The following is a 17,935-nucleotide window of genomic DNA, read 5'->3' as shown; positions in this document are numbered from 1 at the left end:
ATTAAGATTGCTTTGTTTGACAATTTGGGAGGATTTAAGGTTGTTGACTTCATCAGACTCATATGGTGAGAGGGTCACAGACGTATGACAAGAATTGTTTGGTTGTTTTGATTTCAACCGTCTCTGACAGTGTTGGAAGAAGAAAAACTACAGACAATTACAGGCTAGAACAAGCCTATGGACTGAGCAGCTTGATCTGTGCTGTTCATCTAATTGAAGTAGAGTGTGCTGAGAGGTAAGGGTCTTACAGTTAAAGGCATTTGAAATTGGCACCAGTAATATGCTGGAAGAGAGGGCAAATTGCTCATATTGACCGATGACATTCTGTAGTCACTGGGATCTGATCTCAGACTTTAAACACAAACCTTTTTGAGTGGGACAATTCATTTTGAAATGACTTTTGAATCATTCTCATAAAGGACAAATCTGATGCTCAAGCATAAAGAGAATTTTCATATACCACACAACACTCAATTCTACTGATAATATATCAAAGTATGTTACTGATATAATCATGAACTTTTTAGTTGTATGCCTGCGAGATAGAATCATGCGGGTTAGTTGCATTTGAAGAACTGCAATTTATTTCCACCATACAGCATGTTAGCAGTTAAAAAGTACATTAAAGTCTGATATGATGGAACAACAGTTCACGGAAACAAATCAAATTGATCGCTATGTTTACCTTCATCAGCCATATCAATATGCCTACCACATTGTACTACTCCTTCTCATACCTCTTAACTTGACAGTGTAAAGTCATATTTTGGTTTCATTCATTATGGAAGACAATCATTAGAAAACACAGATACAAGCTGCAATATTTTTTCTCAAATTTCTTGCAAGGGAAAGAGAACAAACATTGTTATGTTATGTGAAAAAGTGAAGTACCATTTAAGTGCCATTAAAGTTCCCACTTCCAGTTATCACCTTTGTACAACACTGCGTTCATCCTATCTACTCTCTGGGATTATCAAAGTCTTTAACCACATCACTAACTCCTACAATTTCACATACAAATATGTAATGTCATTTATCTCTGATTCATAGTAGACATTCTATCCTGGCCACGCATTGTAAGCAAAAATTTGAAAAGGTTGATAAAGGTCACAAAATTTGTAAATATTTGTTTCAACCTTGTGAAAACAGGTTGAATGGTCTTTACAGAAGAATTAATCGAAGTGATGTTTTTCCCTTAATAATGTATTGCAAAATTACACTTTTATGCATTGAATCCGTCGGTGCAAAGATTCAAAGCTGTTATAAGCATCCTCATGAAAAAAAAAAAGAAATTTCTTTGTTAAGTTTGAAGAATCAGTATTCTCTGGTCATCAAAAAACTCCACACTTCACACAAAAGTGGTCATTGTAATTGTGAATCAAGCCACAATTCATGGTGGCCCTGTCACAGAGAGAGAGAGAGAGAGAGAGAGAGCAAAAGATCAATTGAGTGTGGCACATCAAGTACATGTATTAAAATACTATTGTGGATTGAAAGTGGCAAAGATGGCACCATCACAGTGAGCTAAAGATGTGCTATGGTATCCTTTAATCTCCCAAAAAACAAAATATGCAATCGCATGACACTCAGTGGTATCACCAACTCCAACGTCAACCAGTACTCATTTAGTGACCAGCAGCTGAGAAGTTAGGGATGTTAAAAGAAGATTACTACCGATGGAAACAAACAAAACCCATAAAGAAAAGATGAAACGCGAGAAAGCAATGCTGATATGAGTATTTGAATTCAAATATGTGTGAATATAATATACATATATGGTGGTTAAGATGCACTTTCCTTCAACATTATCAGAACTGGAATCGGATTCATCAAGTTTGAAGTGTACGGACACTGGAGACTCTAGATAGAGAAAAACATGTGGATAAAATCAGCAAAAGACAACACAAAAATACAACTATTGATACAAAATGCTTGATATCAAATTCCTAAAACTTTTCAGGGGGTTCCCTTCTAGTTGTTTTGGGGTTTGGGGCTACATGCTGAACTCCACTTCCCTAAGCAGTGATTCACACTGCCCAAAACTTTCTTTCTGTAATGAAAATGTAGGATTTTAGTACAACCCTTAAATTCATATCTATATCTAAGGATCTTATTTATGCAAATTTCTGCAGTGGTTTCCTAAATCCATGAATGTGTTTATATAGAAAATGCACTGTGTGATATTGGCTTTTGTCTTCCTTGGTAGCAGACAGACAAACAAATACATACTTTTATGCTTGTATTGTTAACTTAATGACTCTGGGCTGCTACATGTATTTTCAGTCAATAAACCATACCAATTACATTTGAATCTAAATTCAATTCAACACTCCTCCATTCTGTATGAAGTCAATATTACATACCTACAGAAAATCTTACAAAAAACCTAATGGCATATCTATATAATACAAACACTCATATTTATATGTGTACCCAAATCACAAGATATATCCCCCCTTTTTTTCTAACAGCTTGAGGGGTTCAATATTTTATGTCAGCCATTGTAATGAAATGACACAGTTTCAAAAACCGGATATTGTCAGAACAACGCAGACAGAACTAATGACTTTGGTTTCATTTTCTATCAACCAACTGTCTTCCTCCAGAGCCCGGTGGTATTGCTGATCACAGGCAATTAAACCCGTCAAGCAGCTGCCACTTTCGCACCGGGCGCACACCGTGCCGGCGTCACGTAATCTACCCTGCCATGCACACACCACAGAAACCGACCCACTTGACGCGCATAGATGCAAGAGTGTTCATATTTCCATCATTCGAGGATCAAAAAAAAAAAAAATCCATAACTGATGTTTCACGGTTGTGCAGAATGCTAAACAAGAGCCAATCATCTGTGAAGTGTTCTAGAAACTTTTAAAGCAGGAGAAGGTTCTGCATTCTGTGAAGCATAACCTACATTTAGAAGCCTTTAGGGCCATCCTGGGCACTAACAGATATTTTCCTCTGCTTACAAAATGAAAGTGATCAGATGCTTTTCAATTTACGTGAATATTATATGCCAGTTTGGAGATAGTGTATGTGCACATTGGTACAATTGACCTAGAGTTCTTTTTTTCTCAGTTGGTTAGGCACTTTATTTGTTTTAAATAAACATGACAATGAGTAAGTGTGCCTGACATAAGAATTTTTGAAATTCATCAATCATATTCAAACAAAGAATGATTTTGCGTAGACCAGGTAACCAGAATGGTCCGTCAATGAACATTTAATGGGCAAGCTCCATTTTGTTGCTTTGTATTGACTGCATCAATTTCAACAAACTTCTTCTATTTCTTTATATCAAAATTGTCAAACTGTGATTTTAAACTATATTGTAAAGGAAATCTCCATTTCCAAGCCCTAGGCTTTTGCGTGATTTCCTCTTTTGACTCACACATCTCTGTAAATATTTTGAATGTGATTTGATGAAATGAATAAATTGAATTGAAATTGAAATTGAAATACCAGGCTTGCTGTCAGATGGATGCGCTGACAGGCACTACCCCTCAATATTACATATCAGTGAATTTAGAATCCTATTACTTTAAACAATGGATCAAGACATAAAAAATGATAAGCACCTGAAAACACAATCCTAAATCATAAATACATGTTCTAGCTCAAGGCACATACACTCATTATTTTAGACATTTGAAAACATAATCTTACTACACAAACACTGGCTTGAGAGATACATGTACCGGTACACCAATCACACACACAAATCAACACAATCCTCTATTCATAAAATCCAGAGCAGTGACAATCTACACTCCACATTCCATGACAGTCCTACCCTTTATCTGTCACTTGGTCCCCCTGCACCCTGCCCCCCCCCCTCCCCACCCCCGCCCCCTTCCAGAATACTGACACTACAGGCCTACTTTATTGCACACTGCATTACGGCGCTCACAGGGCCAGCCACTATAATGAAATCAGCTGCACTGCAAAGCAAAAATTACTCATAAAGTCAAAGTAATAAAATTATTCCCCATCATGCCAGGCCTCATTACCTTCAGGAGGCAGCACCTATCTCCTCCCCCCCCCCCCCATCCCTCTCACCTTCCCCCCCCCCCCCCATCCCCTCCTCCCCCATCTTTACCCACTCTCTTCCCTTGAGCGTAACATACCATATGTCTAAAAGAAAAAATACAATGGGATCCTCCACAATGATAACTTAAAAATTAGTGAATCAATCAAGATGCAATTTCAGGATATAATGACACTATAACTTATTACCCACATCTTGCAGAAAACCCCATCTGATTTGCTTCAGTGGTCAAAGAGAAATGAGGATTTTTGTTATAAGCATGTCAGGAATCCCTTCCCTCCAAGTTCTGTCCAATGTGTTGACACATTAATAACATGCAGTTCCAAGTGCATCTAAGCGCTAAACTTGGAAGAATCAGATCCATGGCTTGCTTTACAAGAATCCACATTTCTCTGTGACCACTTTCCCAAACTGAATGGGGTTTTCTGCAAACTATAGCTAAGATGTTATATTTCAAGACTCTGAAATAGCATTCAGACAGTTTAATCATAATGGAAGTTATCAATGCGAAAATCCAATTGTAATTTTGGTTGGGACATTCTGTACAGAGATGCCAAGTTTCTCTACTGGCTGGGAGTAAGAAACTGTGATTTTGTGAAGCAACTGAAGGAGACGAGGGTATTGTGCATTCCCAATCAACTCTTTATGTGCCACGTGTCCGACTCAGTTGATAGCATGCCAAGTTCACATATTTTACTCAAACGCAAAAACCCGCTAAAACTGATCGATAAATCGCCAAATGCCACAGTGCGATGAATGGTTCACTCGCAATCCCGTTCTTGTCATATGTACGTCTTGCAATGTGTGGCAATTGAATGTTCAGGGGTGTTTTCAATTCTCCCTATCGCATATAGCTCTCCGAATCTGAACGCATATGGCGCTCTAATTTTTTTTAGCTTTAATTATTGGGATATAAACTTCCGGTTATGAACGCGCGATGTGTAACTGTACGCTTCTATGCACATTGAATGCTGAAGTACTAGTATTCACAGTTCATATTTAATTCTGTCTTAAAATCTGTCGAATAATAGAGTTATTTTCTAATCTGTAACATTACATTTCATGAATGGGATTCTTCTGCAAAGCGGCCCATGAATGCTGGGCCGATGATGCAAAACAACGAAATTATGGAAAATATCTATAGATGAAGGACGTGACGTGGGTAAACCGCAAAACCGGGGGTGTACATTCCAAGAGCGATCGATCAGATATCGGTATCGCAAGGTGATATCGCTTGATATCGGCTATACAGTAGATATGTGATGAGGAGAATTAAATTCTGATCATACATATTTTCCATGCTTGTATGAATACTGTAAAACCAACAATTTTCACATGCTTGAAACTTTCACCAATTTCGTGAGGAGCCAAGATTCACAATTTAAGTTCAATGCATGAAAGAGTGTTTTTTTTTCTATACAATGCATTGAATGCTAGTGGCAATTTGTGACAAACTCTCATGCTGCAATTATTTCTGGTCTTACAGCAGCTTTTATAAAACACGCATACACACTAACATAATTTGGCACAAAATGCAGTTTCACATTTTCAAGTACTAAAGAAAATCTAAAGATAACAAATATATGTTAACAAAATGGAAGATGGGCTGAATTTCTTGACATTAGGCAAGCTAACAAGATAAATGCCGCGATCTTACTGATTTTATGGATTTTATAAATCTAACCTGTTCAAATCTAATATTTCTTCCATAGATGACTTGCTGTGAGAAGCAGAGTTGCCAATTTGATAAGAACAGAAATCAATATACATCCCCTAGTAAAACTCCCCCTAGAACTGATGGGTCAAAGCTACAGTTGTACAGTGTTACTCCCACCAACCAATGCAGAGCACCCATCACAGATTAACCTCGAGTCCAAAACCATGAGTATGATAATTATCATTACCATTGGGGAATATTTTACAACATGGATGGATGGGTTTATGGAGAGTAGAGTAATGTTGATAATATATGATGCAATAAATGTAATAGATACGGATAATGTCAATGAATGCATGGAATGAATTCAAATTGAATATCACCAATAGGTATATTGTAAAACCAGAAATTTTCTCTGCATGAAAATTTTGCAAATTTCACAAGCAGTGAAGGTTCGCCAAATCAAAACTGCTGCAAAAGTTCTTGTCTACGCTGTGCAATATACCAGTGGCAATTCCCCAAAATTTCATGCTGTATATATTTCTGGTTTTACAATATACAAGTAACTATTGTATGTTCTATGTCCACTTATTTTACATGCAAGCATGTACTTAAAACCACATCCCCAAGGTTGACTGAAATGTACATAGACCTTTGGCCTTTGACCTTTGACCTTTGTGGAATAGTCCCAGGACATAATTCATTGGTGAAATGTTTTGTCACCTGTACACTCAAATATTCCTCATAATGCCCATTGGCACAGACTATCCACAACGGCAAGGAATCACTGTCTTTATACCCCTACAGAATAAAGATTAAGATTATTTCTCTCATATCATTTAATTTAAATGTAAAATTTTAAAGGCATTAAAATCGGTTTGAAATGAAACACAACACATATATGGCAAGAAGCAACCACATCCAGTTCAATCCTTTAAGATGCATTTATCACTCATTAATGTGACTGCATTATCCTTTCCAGCACTTTTTAAAAAACATTTTGTTAACATGACATTTCAATTTTAAGAAGCTGTATTTTTTTTCCCAAGGTCACTTTTTATTACAATAACTAAATTTTCTTAAAATCTGTTTCTTAAGCTTTGTACCTAAAACACAGGACTGATACTGTGAATGGTACATCCACATATATTTTGAAACCTGCTTTGACCTGTAATAAAGTGAATCAGTTTACACATTTCGTATCTCCAGCACGCTCTCTACTCAAATGTTGCCATGGCAACCCAAAAGATTGCCTGAAGCTTTCCCATGTCTTGCCTGACTTAGCAACACAAGAAAATAATGATAACTGCTACCATTTCAGTAGCAAGGTTTTTTGTTTTTGTTTTTTTTCTAATCAGGTTTCTAGAGTTTTCCGCTAGTCCATGGCTTCACAGCTCACCTTTTGCATCAAAGAATTCTTCGTCTGAGCTGTCGGAGTCCTGCTGTATGCTGTCCATGTGCCAGTGGGCTAGCATGTGAGTATTGGACTCCCTTGAACCTATGGTGGTATCAGAAAGCAGAAAACACTTGAGATCAGGGTATAAAGGTGGCACGCTTAAAAAGTTGGTAAGATATACTCCTATAATCTTTATACTTCGGTTATTTTTCACATAATCATTGTCTTTACTTTTGCATCTATTACATATATCTGTCACTGCCCAGAATAAACATACAGCTGTACGGTTTACACAGTTACACACAGTAATCATGCTACAGGCAGAATGAATTATCACTACACACCACACAAAAATCATCCAACAGATCGCATACTACTTTTGGACAATATGAAAAACACGAGTGTATGTGTTTGATAAACTGAACACAATTCTCCATAGTTTGTCAGGAATCTCACTTCCAGAAGAAGTCTTTAACTCTTTCTGTGTCAACAAGCCAAATGTGCAAAAATATCACACACAATTCTATAGGCAGGAAAATAATGGGGCAAGCAGAGTGTTAATGATGTTGCATCTCAACTCATTCACACTTACAGCTGTTTACCACTATGTTCAATAAATACCAAGCCAATACACCAGTTTAACAAAGAATACCTGATTATTATTTTTAAAAGACAAAGTACATAATTATGATTTTAAAAGACAGAGGACTACAAGTTTTCAATGACTCTGACCCTATTGAATTTCAACATTGAAAACAGATAAATTGAACTTTGGGATATCTAATCTAAAACAAAGAATGCACCATGTATATCAACATTCCATTGAAATTTCAAGTTTTTCTAGTTTATATTCACATATTACGGCATCGTATGATAATAGACTTTTACGAGGGCATTATTTGTGAATATTTCACATTTCAATCAGGCAAATATTTGCGTAATTCCCTCCCTGTAGAAATATATATATAACAAGAACATATGTTAAGATGGACAGATTATGTCTTAATCTTACTGCTAGCGTGCCAACGCACACACCCTAGTGTTTGGCCAAGAGATTTACAAGCTTTTAGTAACTATGGTACGTGTGCAACATTGTTGTATGACTCAAGCTCCTGTGCAAATATTTAGTGGCTTGCTCCATAGACTACTGGAGATGTTGCTTTTAGATGTCTTTGTCTAATCTTTCTTGTATAATGGCGATTGCCTCAAAATATAGATGGTTTTATCAACATCAACCCTGTACTATTCTTCGTATTTTATTGTTTGCAAAAAGTGCTGTAAATGGGCAACATTTCTATCATACAAAACCATGAGAATGAAAAATAGTAAAATAGTGTTTATTTTTCTAAAAATTCTTGTAACTCTTCCCTGTATAGTATCTACAAGCTCAAAATAGAGTTGCTTTTAATATATGCACACACATACACACATACACACATACACACAAACACATCTTTACACAGCACAACATTAGATATGATACACGTTGGACAACGCCCATCTATCTTTGCAGTATATTCACAGAAGGTTTTAATTTGGCAATGATAGTCTATGTATGTCTGTGTCTGTGTCTGTGTGTGTGTGTATCTGTGTGTGTGTCTGTGTGTGTCTGTGTGTGTGTGTGTGCATGTGTGTGTGGGGGGGGGGTAAGAGACAATCAGGGACACTGTCAGTGCTAGTGGGAGACAAAATAGAGAGAGAGAGAGAAAAGGGAAAGGTAAAAGAAATCCATCAGGTGAATGTCACGTTGCCATGACAATTACAAAGCCAGTGACGTCAAGCACAATTATCCCTGGGCGACAAGAGAGATAGAGAAAGAGAGATAGAGGGAGAGATGGAGAGAGAGGGAGAGATGGAAGAAAATGGCAAAGCAGGACAGAGTGGGGACACACAGTACATAATTTACACACAGACACACACATACAACACACTGGCAGAGCTATAATATACCGTTACAAGAGAATGCGCTACGAGAAGCACAGTTCGCGCTATGGCTGGTCATCCAGGTTGAGCGAGAAAAGGATATTACGGTTCGAGTCTTTCCTGTTTTTTCACACAAGAACTCACAATCAGGGCGAAAAATGGGGCATGTGGAAATCAGCTTGCTTTTTCATGCCAGCTGAACAGTGGTTGCGAGTTCCACTCATCCAGAATGAGCAACATCTAGAAAAAAATATTCCTGCAGACTCTTCTGGTCTTTCACTGTACAGAGAGAATACGGACTGATGCAGACTACTTTTCCATACTCAAAGAAAGCATTCCATTTATTGTTTTTTTTATCTGGGACATAAACATCACAATTTGTTTTTCTTTTTGCTTTTTTTTTTCTTGTTCTCTTGACAGAAGGGATAATTCATAAACTACCTTGGCATTAGTTTGTTTTGACAGGAGGCATAGACCGGACGGATTGTATCAAGTTATAAGCAAACATGTTTATGGAAATGTAAGAGAGCAGTACCTGAGAATGGAAGAGATATGAAGAGTCTGCGCTACACATAGAAAATAGACACGAATAAAGCAAGCCCACATACACAATGCATCCACAAACAAGCAAACAACAAACAAACATGTTGTCAAAGGCCTTCAAACATGAACCAGCTCCGTGAGTAGGGCTTTCTGATAGATTCTTTTCCAATTATGAAAAAGCCAGACATGATCAAATAGCAAGCATTACACTAGAAGACAAAAATATACCCTGCCCACTCATAGCCACCTTTACTGCATTAATACAGTACCCTATACCTCTGTCATCACACCCTTGAAATAATTTTTCAAATGCAAAGCTCACACTAAAACACATGCACAGATTATGTACATGAACACAGTCCATGGGATTATACTGAAATTTGAATGTACGACACAAAACACCTGTTTTTTCATTGAGAAGAAGACGAAGGGTTAACACTGACCCCTAGTTGTGCTAATCTAGCAAATTGTTGGACCCACAAAGCAACAGTTTTGAACTCCTTTTTACATTGGCAACACTTTCAGGCTTTTTTGATAATACAAAAAACAATTTTACAACTTGTACACTGAAGTATCATTTAAGTATGAGACTTACGTCTGCTAGATTACATGATAAAGGTCATGTTACAATGGAGTTATATAAGCTTCAAGAATAAATGGCTTTCTACCTTCAGCATGAAAAACAACGTAGACAAACATATGTTGCTGCTTTTCCATTAATTCATGCTTGTAGAATTCTTTTTTTTTGGGGGGGGGGGCTAAAGGTGAGTGACATTATCAAAGGAAGTTAAGGTGTACATCTTTTAGCCTTTTTTATTGTTGTTCCTCATATTACTATTATTGATCAGCATTTGTGTTCAAATGGAAAAGAGACCCCTCTTCTGTGATTGATGGATTACCTTCTCACTGTGACAGTTTTTTAACAAAATACCTGCCCTAACCCCCCCCCCCCCCCCACTAATCTTTGTCTTCAAGTTTTATTTATTGGGGCTTAAAATGTAAATTTTAAGGAGTATACAAAGAAGAAAGACTTCAAATAGACTAGTTGATCACCTGGTTCTGTTAATCGAACGATCGCGCTATTAATAATTATTTTCCAAATACGTCTTGAACGACAGTGATATGCAATACGCGCACACAATCACCAATCGACATGAAATCTTGATACAATTTGTAAAAACTTATGCATATAGTTAGAACGTGCACCCTTCAGTACTGGGGCTTACGGAGCAGAACTTAAACATATGGAGCACAAGTGCCAACAGAGATATGACCTTACTTATCGAAATATGTATACTTTCAGGGGCTATCACAGGTGAATTATGACTGTCTTTTTGTGTGTTTTAGTTGTCCACAAATTTGATTTCCAGGGTATTTTACACTTTCAGTCTATCCCTCTCTTTCTCTAGCCCTTCAGCTTTCTATCTATCTCTCCATATTACTCTCCTGCAAGAATATATCATATTTGTCAAATTCAGGAAAAACATGCCTTTTTATGTAGTATGCAACACTCTGTGGTTATCTTATTTTTTTCCATTTCTTTAGTGTTTTTGAAAAATAAATTGCACGTAGATATTTATAGCAAAGTCTCCTCAGGCTTCAGAAAATAGTCCCCATTCCAAGGTGGCCATTAAAGATGAAAAATAAAATAATACAGACAAAATATGGGAGACTGAAGCCACATAAAAGGCTGAAAGTAAGGCCAGCAAGTCTACGTCAACAGGAACTACATAATGCAGGACTTTGAAAGTTGAGTTTTGCATAAGTCAAGGTTGCATAAGTTGGACTCAGCCTAAAGACATGCATCATTTTTTTTTTTGACCAAACTGTGCAAGGCATGTATCATTTACACTTCTCAAGTTGAATTTGCAGAAGTTGAACTATCTTTTCATTTCCTTATTATTTTTATTATTTTGTGGTTACTCATCCAATTCATGCAGATTTTACCTGTATTTTTGGCACATAATTTTGCATCACTCCATGTGGCGATATTTCTACGTCTACATTAAACCTGCTACCTTTGCAGTCATTTTCAGAGGCATTTTCTTTAAATACGTAATACAAACATATCACCATGGTCTGGACGTTCTTCCTTTGTATCATCTAAAATAGCACTACCTCCGTGCATTGTTCATGAGGTAGCTTAATAGCAGTAAGAGGTATTTCCCCCAAAGTCCATGGTATCCAAAACTTATACTAACAATAGTAGTTTAGCTTCTAATGAAGACTTCCTGCATCTCTGTACCATGATCAGGACAGTTGCAGAACTGGCACAATATGGTAATCTTCACTAAAGGTGACCAAGTATTTGGAGAATTGGTGGGTTAAACAGTTAGCCCCATACAATATAGTAACAAAATCAATATGTAAGCATTAATCGTGATTGTTGTTGATGATGTTGTTTTTATCAAAGCTGTCATTGCCAATTAAATATGTTTTTTTTTCTTATATTTTATCTTACATTATTATTTATGGAAAATTCATTGCAGTGTATTAGATTATAATATCATTAGAACTTGGGATATCAGAATTATTTTAATTCTTAGAATATGAGTAATTAGCTAATTATAGCACCAATTTTCAGCCTTGTCTATTCATTATGCAGATCCTGCTCTGAGTCTGAATACCAGGCAAACAACAGACTGGGTTTCCAATGAGAAAACAGTCACTGGGCATTACTCTAATGGCTGCTTCACATCAACTGATTTAATTTTGATGGGCAAAGTGGCAATGGGAAATAACAAAGAGCCATGAGATGCTGGTCGTTGGCTCCGTACGCAAATTACCGCCGCCGATACCGAGTGCACGTTGCGACTTTACAAAGTACAAGTGCCTGACTGCAACGTGTAGAGGAAGGTTTTGACATGAGAATTCTAAAGGCCAAATGAGTCTAAATGATTGAGTTATGGTCAGATCATAATATCAAAATACACCAAGGATGGGGGGGGGGGGGTGAGGTGTTCTTAGTAACTTCTACGATATTCCTTATGCCATGTCATATGATTTGAAAAAAAGAACACTCCTCAAAAGTCGCACGTAATATAAACTTCTTTGTGTTACAGCAGTTTGGGTGGAAAATCTGATTAAAGCTATTCTGACATAAAGTAATTTCTACTGCTGGAATTTGGTCAAAATTGACTTTACTGTGCATGAGGTGTGCTTAACATTTTAATAGCAGGAAAAAAAAGAACAAGTCACAAATTTGATTTCAATGATGAATACTGCAAAGAAATTCATGGTCAGAACAACATATGATGAAATAACAAAAATATTAAACATATAGTCATTGAAGAGGTTTCCATTCAAAAAACATGTTTACCACAGGAGCTCTCATTTGCAAAGTATTTTGGGATTCCAAATCTATCAACTGAAAAAAAAAAAAAAAATTCCTTTCAACAATGTTACCTCTCTACGTCAACATGAAGTAAACACAGTCTCACCATAACCATGACATACAAAGACAGACACTTTCTACATCATGACATGTGAAATTGTATGATGCTTTGACTCTGTAAAGAACGCCATCATGCAAAGCATTGTTGTCCTCTGTTGCCTATTAAAGCTAAAACACAGTTCTCAGAATGACTTTTATATTCAACCACTTGGAATAGAGCAAAACTATGCAATTTCTGGAGGCATTTAGAAATGAAGTTTTACCTTTAGGGGTGAATTAGGGTCTCAAGATTGATACATGGAACTGCAGCACTAATTACAGTTTGCTTAACTAGTTACAATACTAAACTTGGAATAGGGTTTTTAAAATGCTGTTTTTGTTGCTTTTGGAGTACCAATGACACTATAACGCGGCACTGCATGAAAAGGATGAGCTTGGTAAATAAAGTGTGCCTCTGATGAAGATTCTGCTAGGATCGAAAGCTCAAGCCATTTTGGCCCCATACTACTCCACTGGCTTGCGCCTACTGGATACGCAGCTGTCAGTGACTTTTTTGCTACACTTTGTAAATGCAAGCAGACATTGTCCTACGAAGTAAAGAAAACGCCATATTCTTATGACCTTTGACCTTACCTCTGCTTTCAGATGACAGCCGACTAGATAACCTCCTCTTTGCCTTGGCCGCTGCGCTCTTTGCCGAGCCTTCCGTCAGCTTGGGTGAGAACACCGCCTCCTCCAGGCCAAAGTCGCTACCCACAGAATCCAGCCTCCCGTCATCAAGGCGACTCTCTGACTCCGACTCCGAGGCGGTGGTCGCCGAGCCGTTGCTGTGCTCGAAGCGCTTCCTCGATGCCATGCTGTCGATTCTGGCAGAGTGGGAGGGAAAGATTTACAACAAAAACTATTTTAACAAGATGAAATGCCACACATGGGTTCTATGAGGATCCTGAAAAGGCATGAACATAGGTTTTCCCTGGACTACTTGTATCATTAGAACATTTGAGAGTGAAATACATTTTAGCAAACAAAAGGAAACCAAAACCCAAAGAGAAATGTGGATTGAGTGAAAGCAGCACATCAGTGAAAGTTTGAGGAAAATCGGACGATCGATGCAAACGTTATGAATTTTTAAAGTTTTGGTGTTGGAACCGCTGGATGAGGAGACTACTAGAGGCTATGATGTCATGTGTGCACAACAATGTAAAGAAAATATAAAGGGAATTCCACAAAAAATTCCCTTTTCTAGCATAATGAAAGATCACTTGACTAACCGCTTTCAGAAAGCAGGGGGAATAATTGCTACCCTTAACATATATGTCAGTATCACGTTGATGGAATGTATAATTTTCATGACACATGAACTTTGAAAATAAATTTTTTAAGGGGGTTTTGGTTTCCTTCAAGAAAGGCTAAACAATGTTTACATCCTGCAAAGAAATGAGGTTGGGGCAGTCACATACATCTGAAAGATGACAGTGTTCTGGACTTGCAATTTTAAGCACAATGCCAGCAGTAGGTCAAAAGTAGTCATATAATGTGGTGCCTTGCTACATAGAATCATCATCACAATATCCCAACATCAGTGGCACTAGAATCATTTAGAAGCATGGCGCTCAGATGCGAAATTGTGTCTCAAGTATTTACTCCGTGTAGAGTGGATCAGAAAGTGAAACCACACATTTCCTCTACTTGTTAAAAAAACATGCACGCATATACACCCTAAAAGTATATGTAAGCCTACATATCAAAGTCAAAAAACGAAAATGTGTGCTAGAACATGAAGATTGCTCAAAATCACGATGTGCATAAAATCACTATGTTACTCATTTTCATCAATGATACTGTATTTATCATTGAACAATCATCAAATACCACAGATTCTACCAGCATTTACAGTGCTTGGTGCTACATTTCATCTACCTCTTTGTCGGAGGGTAAGGGAAATAAACCTGATAGCTGCAATGCAACAGTAACATTAAACAGCATACTGAGTAGTTTATGATAAATAGCAAATATGTATTCCGGCAGTCATTCACTCTCATAAAAATTGAAGTGTGGACAAAATTCTTTGATAACATGCCAGCTTTTTAAGAAAGCAGGAAATACTGATTCTTATCTATATAGAAAAAAAAAATAACTCTTGAATTAATGACACATATATACATACAGATATTTTTTTTTTTTTTTTAAAGTAGGGAGTGTATATCCTACGAATTCCCTGTAGGCCTACTATGTACATTAAACATAGAATTTGAATCTAAACTTCTGACTTATGAAAGGACAAGACATATGAATGCGTAAATGTCTAAACATTATTTAGACATTATAAGAAAGGATAAATAGGATATTAAATAAGAATTAATAGGATGACATCATAAAGCTGACTGAGTACAGTGGAACCAGAAATATTCACAACACGAAACTTCTGCGAAATGGAGCCGATGGACTATTTTGTGGCATGAAACTTTTTCAAGAAGCAAGTGGCATTCAATGTACTGTGTAGTCATGAACTGTCCATTTTACTAACGCAAATCTTGGCTCCTCGCAAAAGTCACAAAAGTTTGATGCATGCACAAATTTCTGGTTTTACAGATTGTATCAACAATCATAATACTCCTGCACATAATGAGAATTCTAATTAGGTAGATACTGTGCATGTGGTAGACATAACATTAGTATGTACCAAGAGAAAGCTGACATTTATACATGATCATCCAGACTTAGTAAAATAGATGATTTATTTCTTGATGTTTCTTGTCCAGACATGTTTGGAGATTTTTTTTTCATTTTAGTGTGCTTTTCACTCTCTCTCTCTCTTCAAGGGGGTGGGGATATTGGAGGTTGAACTTACCATTCTGCTTGCGCATTTCCATTGTGTATGATATACATGCTCATTATATTGGTAGTTAACCAAAATATTGCTACCTATTTCAGTAAATGTAGCTCACAAGCAAGCTCACATGCAAGGAGTGCAAGTTACATAAAAGTCGACCAGCACACCACCTCTGCTTGCATTTCTGTGTTTAATTAACAATGTTAGATAATAATAATAATGACATTCAGCAGTCAAGTTAAACCACATAATGAATATATTCACAAGACTCTTTGATATTATACCCTTGTGATATACATCACACTTTGCTTGCAAATTATCATATCCATGAGGTTCAATGACATATTCTTAGGATCAATATCAGGAAAATGTTGACAAGCACTATCAATGAAGGTGACAATTTGTAACCTTTTGGTTGTGTATTATGCAACCAGAATAATGTAAAGGGCAGTAGAATTATCAATACGGTAAGTGAACTATTAAAAGGACCCATACAAATCATTTTCAAATACATCTCCCCTGAATGAACAAATGCAGTCAACCAACATAACTTGCAAGTAAACAACTGGTCCAAAAAGTTCTTTATCAGAATATGACAGTGTACTTTTGGTAGGAAAAAAAAATGAAATCAGGGAAATAAAGTAAATTGGAAAAGTTACATGAAGGTGGGAGAAAATGCACCAACTTTAATATGAAACTGTAAGTGTTGACATTTACTGCAACTTTGCATGCAAACGTGACCCCATAGTGACTGAAATATGTCAAGTGTGTACACATGAAATGGTGCACTTCATCCCAGTACCAAACTTGTTTCTTCCCTTGCTTGCTGTTGTTTTTTATATGTTAGATAAACAGGGCACACACTGTACATGGATAAGCTACACACAGCTGAGTGGCTTTTGAATTGTGATGACTTGGTTTAATGAAAATCAATGGAATTATTTTGGATCCCACATCTAGAGGAGTACTTGAAGGAAATAACCAATCAATTACTGGCAAGCCAAGTGTGAAAACCTCTGAGCTATAATGCAAACAACACACACACACACTCACATAATCATGTACAAGACACTATAGGGCATCTCTTCAGATACCAATGCATCATACATTCCAGTCTTATGCACACTTTATACTGCACTTTTTATCAAACAAAAAAACCCCCACATATTTCTTAGGATTTACTGGAGGCTCAATTGAAATAAGAAGCACAAAATGTGTTCACAATAAACTTCAGTGACCGAAAATGTTTGAAAGAAACATAATGAATGATTAAATCATAGCTGTGTGATCTTACAAACTTTCATGCATGAGAATACAATCTGGGGCTTGCTTGTGACCCACCAACTTAAAGGACAAGTCCACCTTCATATACATAAGGATTGAGAGAATGCAGCAATATTAGTAGAACACATCGGTGAAAGTTTGAGGAAAATTGGACAATCCGTTCAAAAGTTATGAATATTTTAAGTAGAAGTAGAAGTGTTCTCAGTATGATAAAATGGAATTGTATGCACCATTTGACATCTAAGCGCTGGAGAAGATACTTTATATTATTTATATTGGGCATATCCATAAGTCATACCACCAATCTTTTGATACTTGTGACAGTATGATATGTGTCTGTCATCTGTTCTCTTCTTCAGGACAGAAAAAGAAAAGAGAAAGAAAGACAGAGAGAAAGAGAAAGAAAGAAATAAAGAAAAATGTACCATCAGCCAACAGTAAAATGGGTGTTAAATCTCAATTGACATTGTACTGTAAAACTAACCCTTGAAAGTTTTATCCTGCGAACATGGTCAGGATGTCACCCTAACAACACAGGATATTGGAGAAGAGCTTTGATAGACCCTGAGAGCACCAGATACTGACCAGATACTGACCACGCACTGACCAGATACTGACCACATAATGGACAGGACACCTGTTGAGGAAGTACTTTCTGTCATGCAGTAATCTCCAATCAATGCAGATTAAAGGGGACCCTAAGCTGTGTACTTAGACATTGTTACACTAATCAATTGTCAGTCAAGTGTGAAATCCACATAGTGATCCACTACACATTCGACACAAGCCAAATGCACGAAGGTACTGGCAGTGTTGATGGGTGCAGGGAAAATGAAAGTAACTGGGGAAGGTAATAT

The 17,935-nt window shown here is 36.9% G+C and overlaps 1 protein-coding gene across 1 annotated transcript in view; it reads right to left on the bottom strand.

Annotated features, from left to right (window-relative positions):
• LOC139719656 (protein retinal degeneration B-like) overlaps window positions 1-17,935 on the bottom strand; it is a 70,099-nt gene that overhangs the window by 24,465 nt on the left and 27,699 nt on the right. Inside the window, exons 7-8 of the mRNA XM_071631062.1 lie at window positions 13,595-13,827; window positions 7,105-7,203 (exon numbers count right to left, since the gene is read on the bottom strand). Coding sequence (XP_071487163.1) covers window positions 7,105-7,203; window positions 13,595-13,827 — 332 coding nt within the window. The remainder of the gene's footprint in view (window positions 1-7,104; window positions 7,204-13,594; window positions 13,828-17,935) is intronic.

The sequence above is a fragment of the Diadema antillarum genome, unplaced genomic scaffold, assembly GCF_040938485.1.
Source record: "Diadema antillarum isolate AM-2024a unplaced genomic scaffold, OU_Dant_1.0 scf00000112, whole genome shotgun sequence".
NCBI classification, from domain to species: Eukaryota; Metazoa; Echinodermata; class Echinoidea; order Diadematoida; family Diadematidae; genus Diadema; species Diadema antillarum.
Note: the sequence above shows the minus strand (reverse complement) of the source record. Positions and strands in the feature narration are given on the sequence as shown.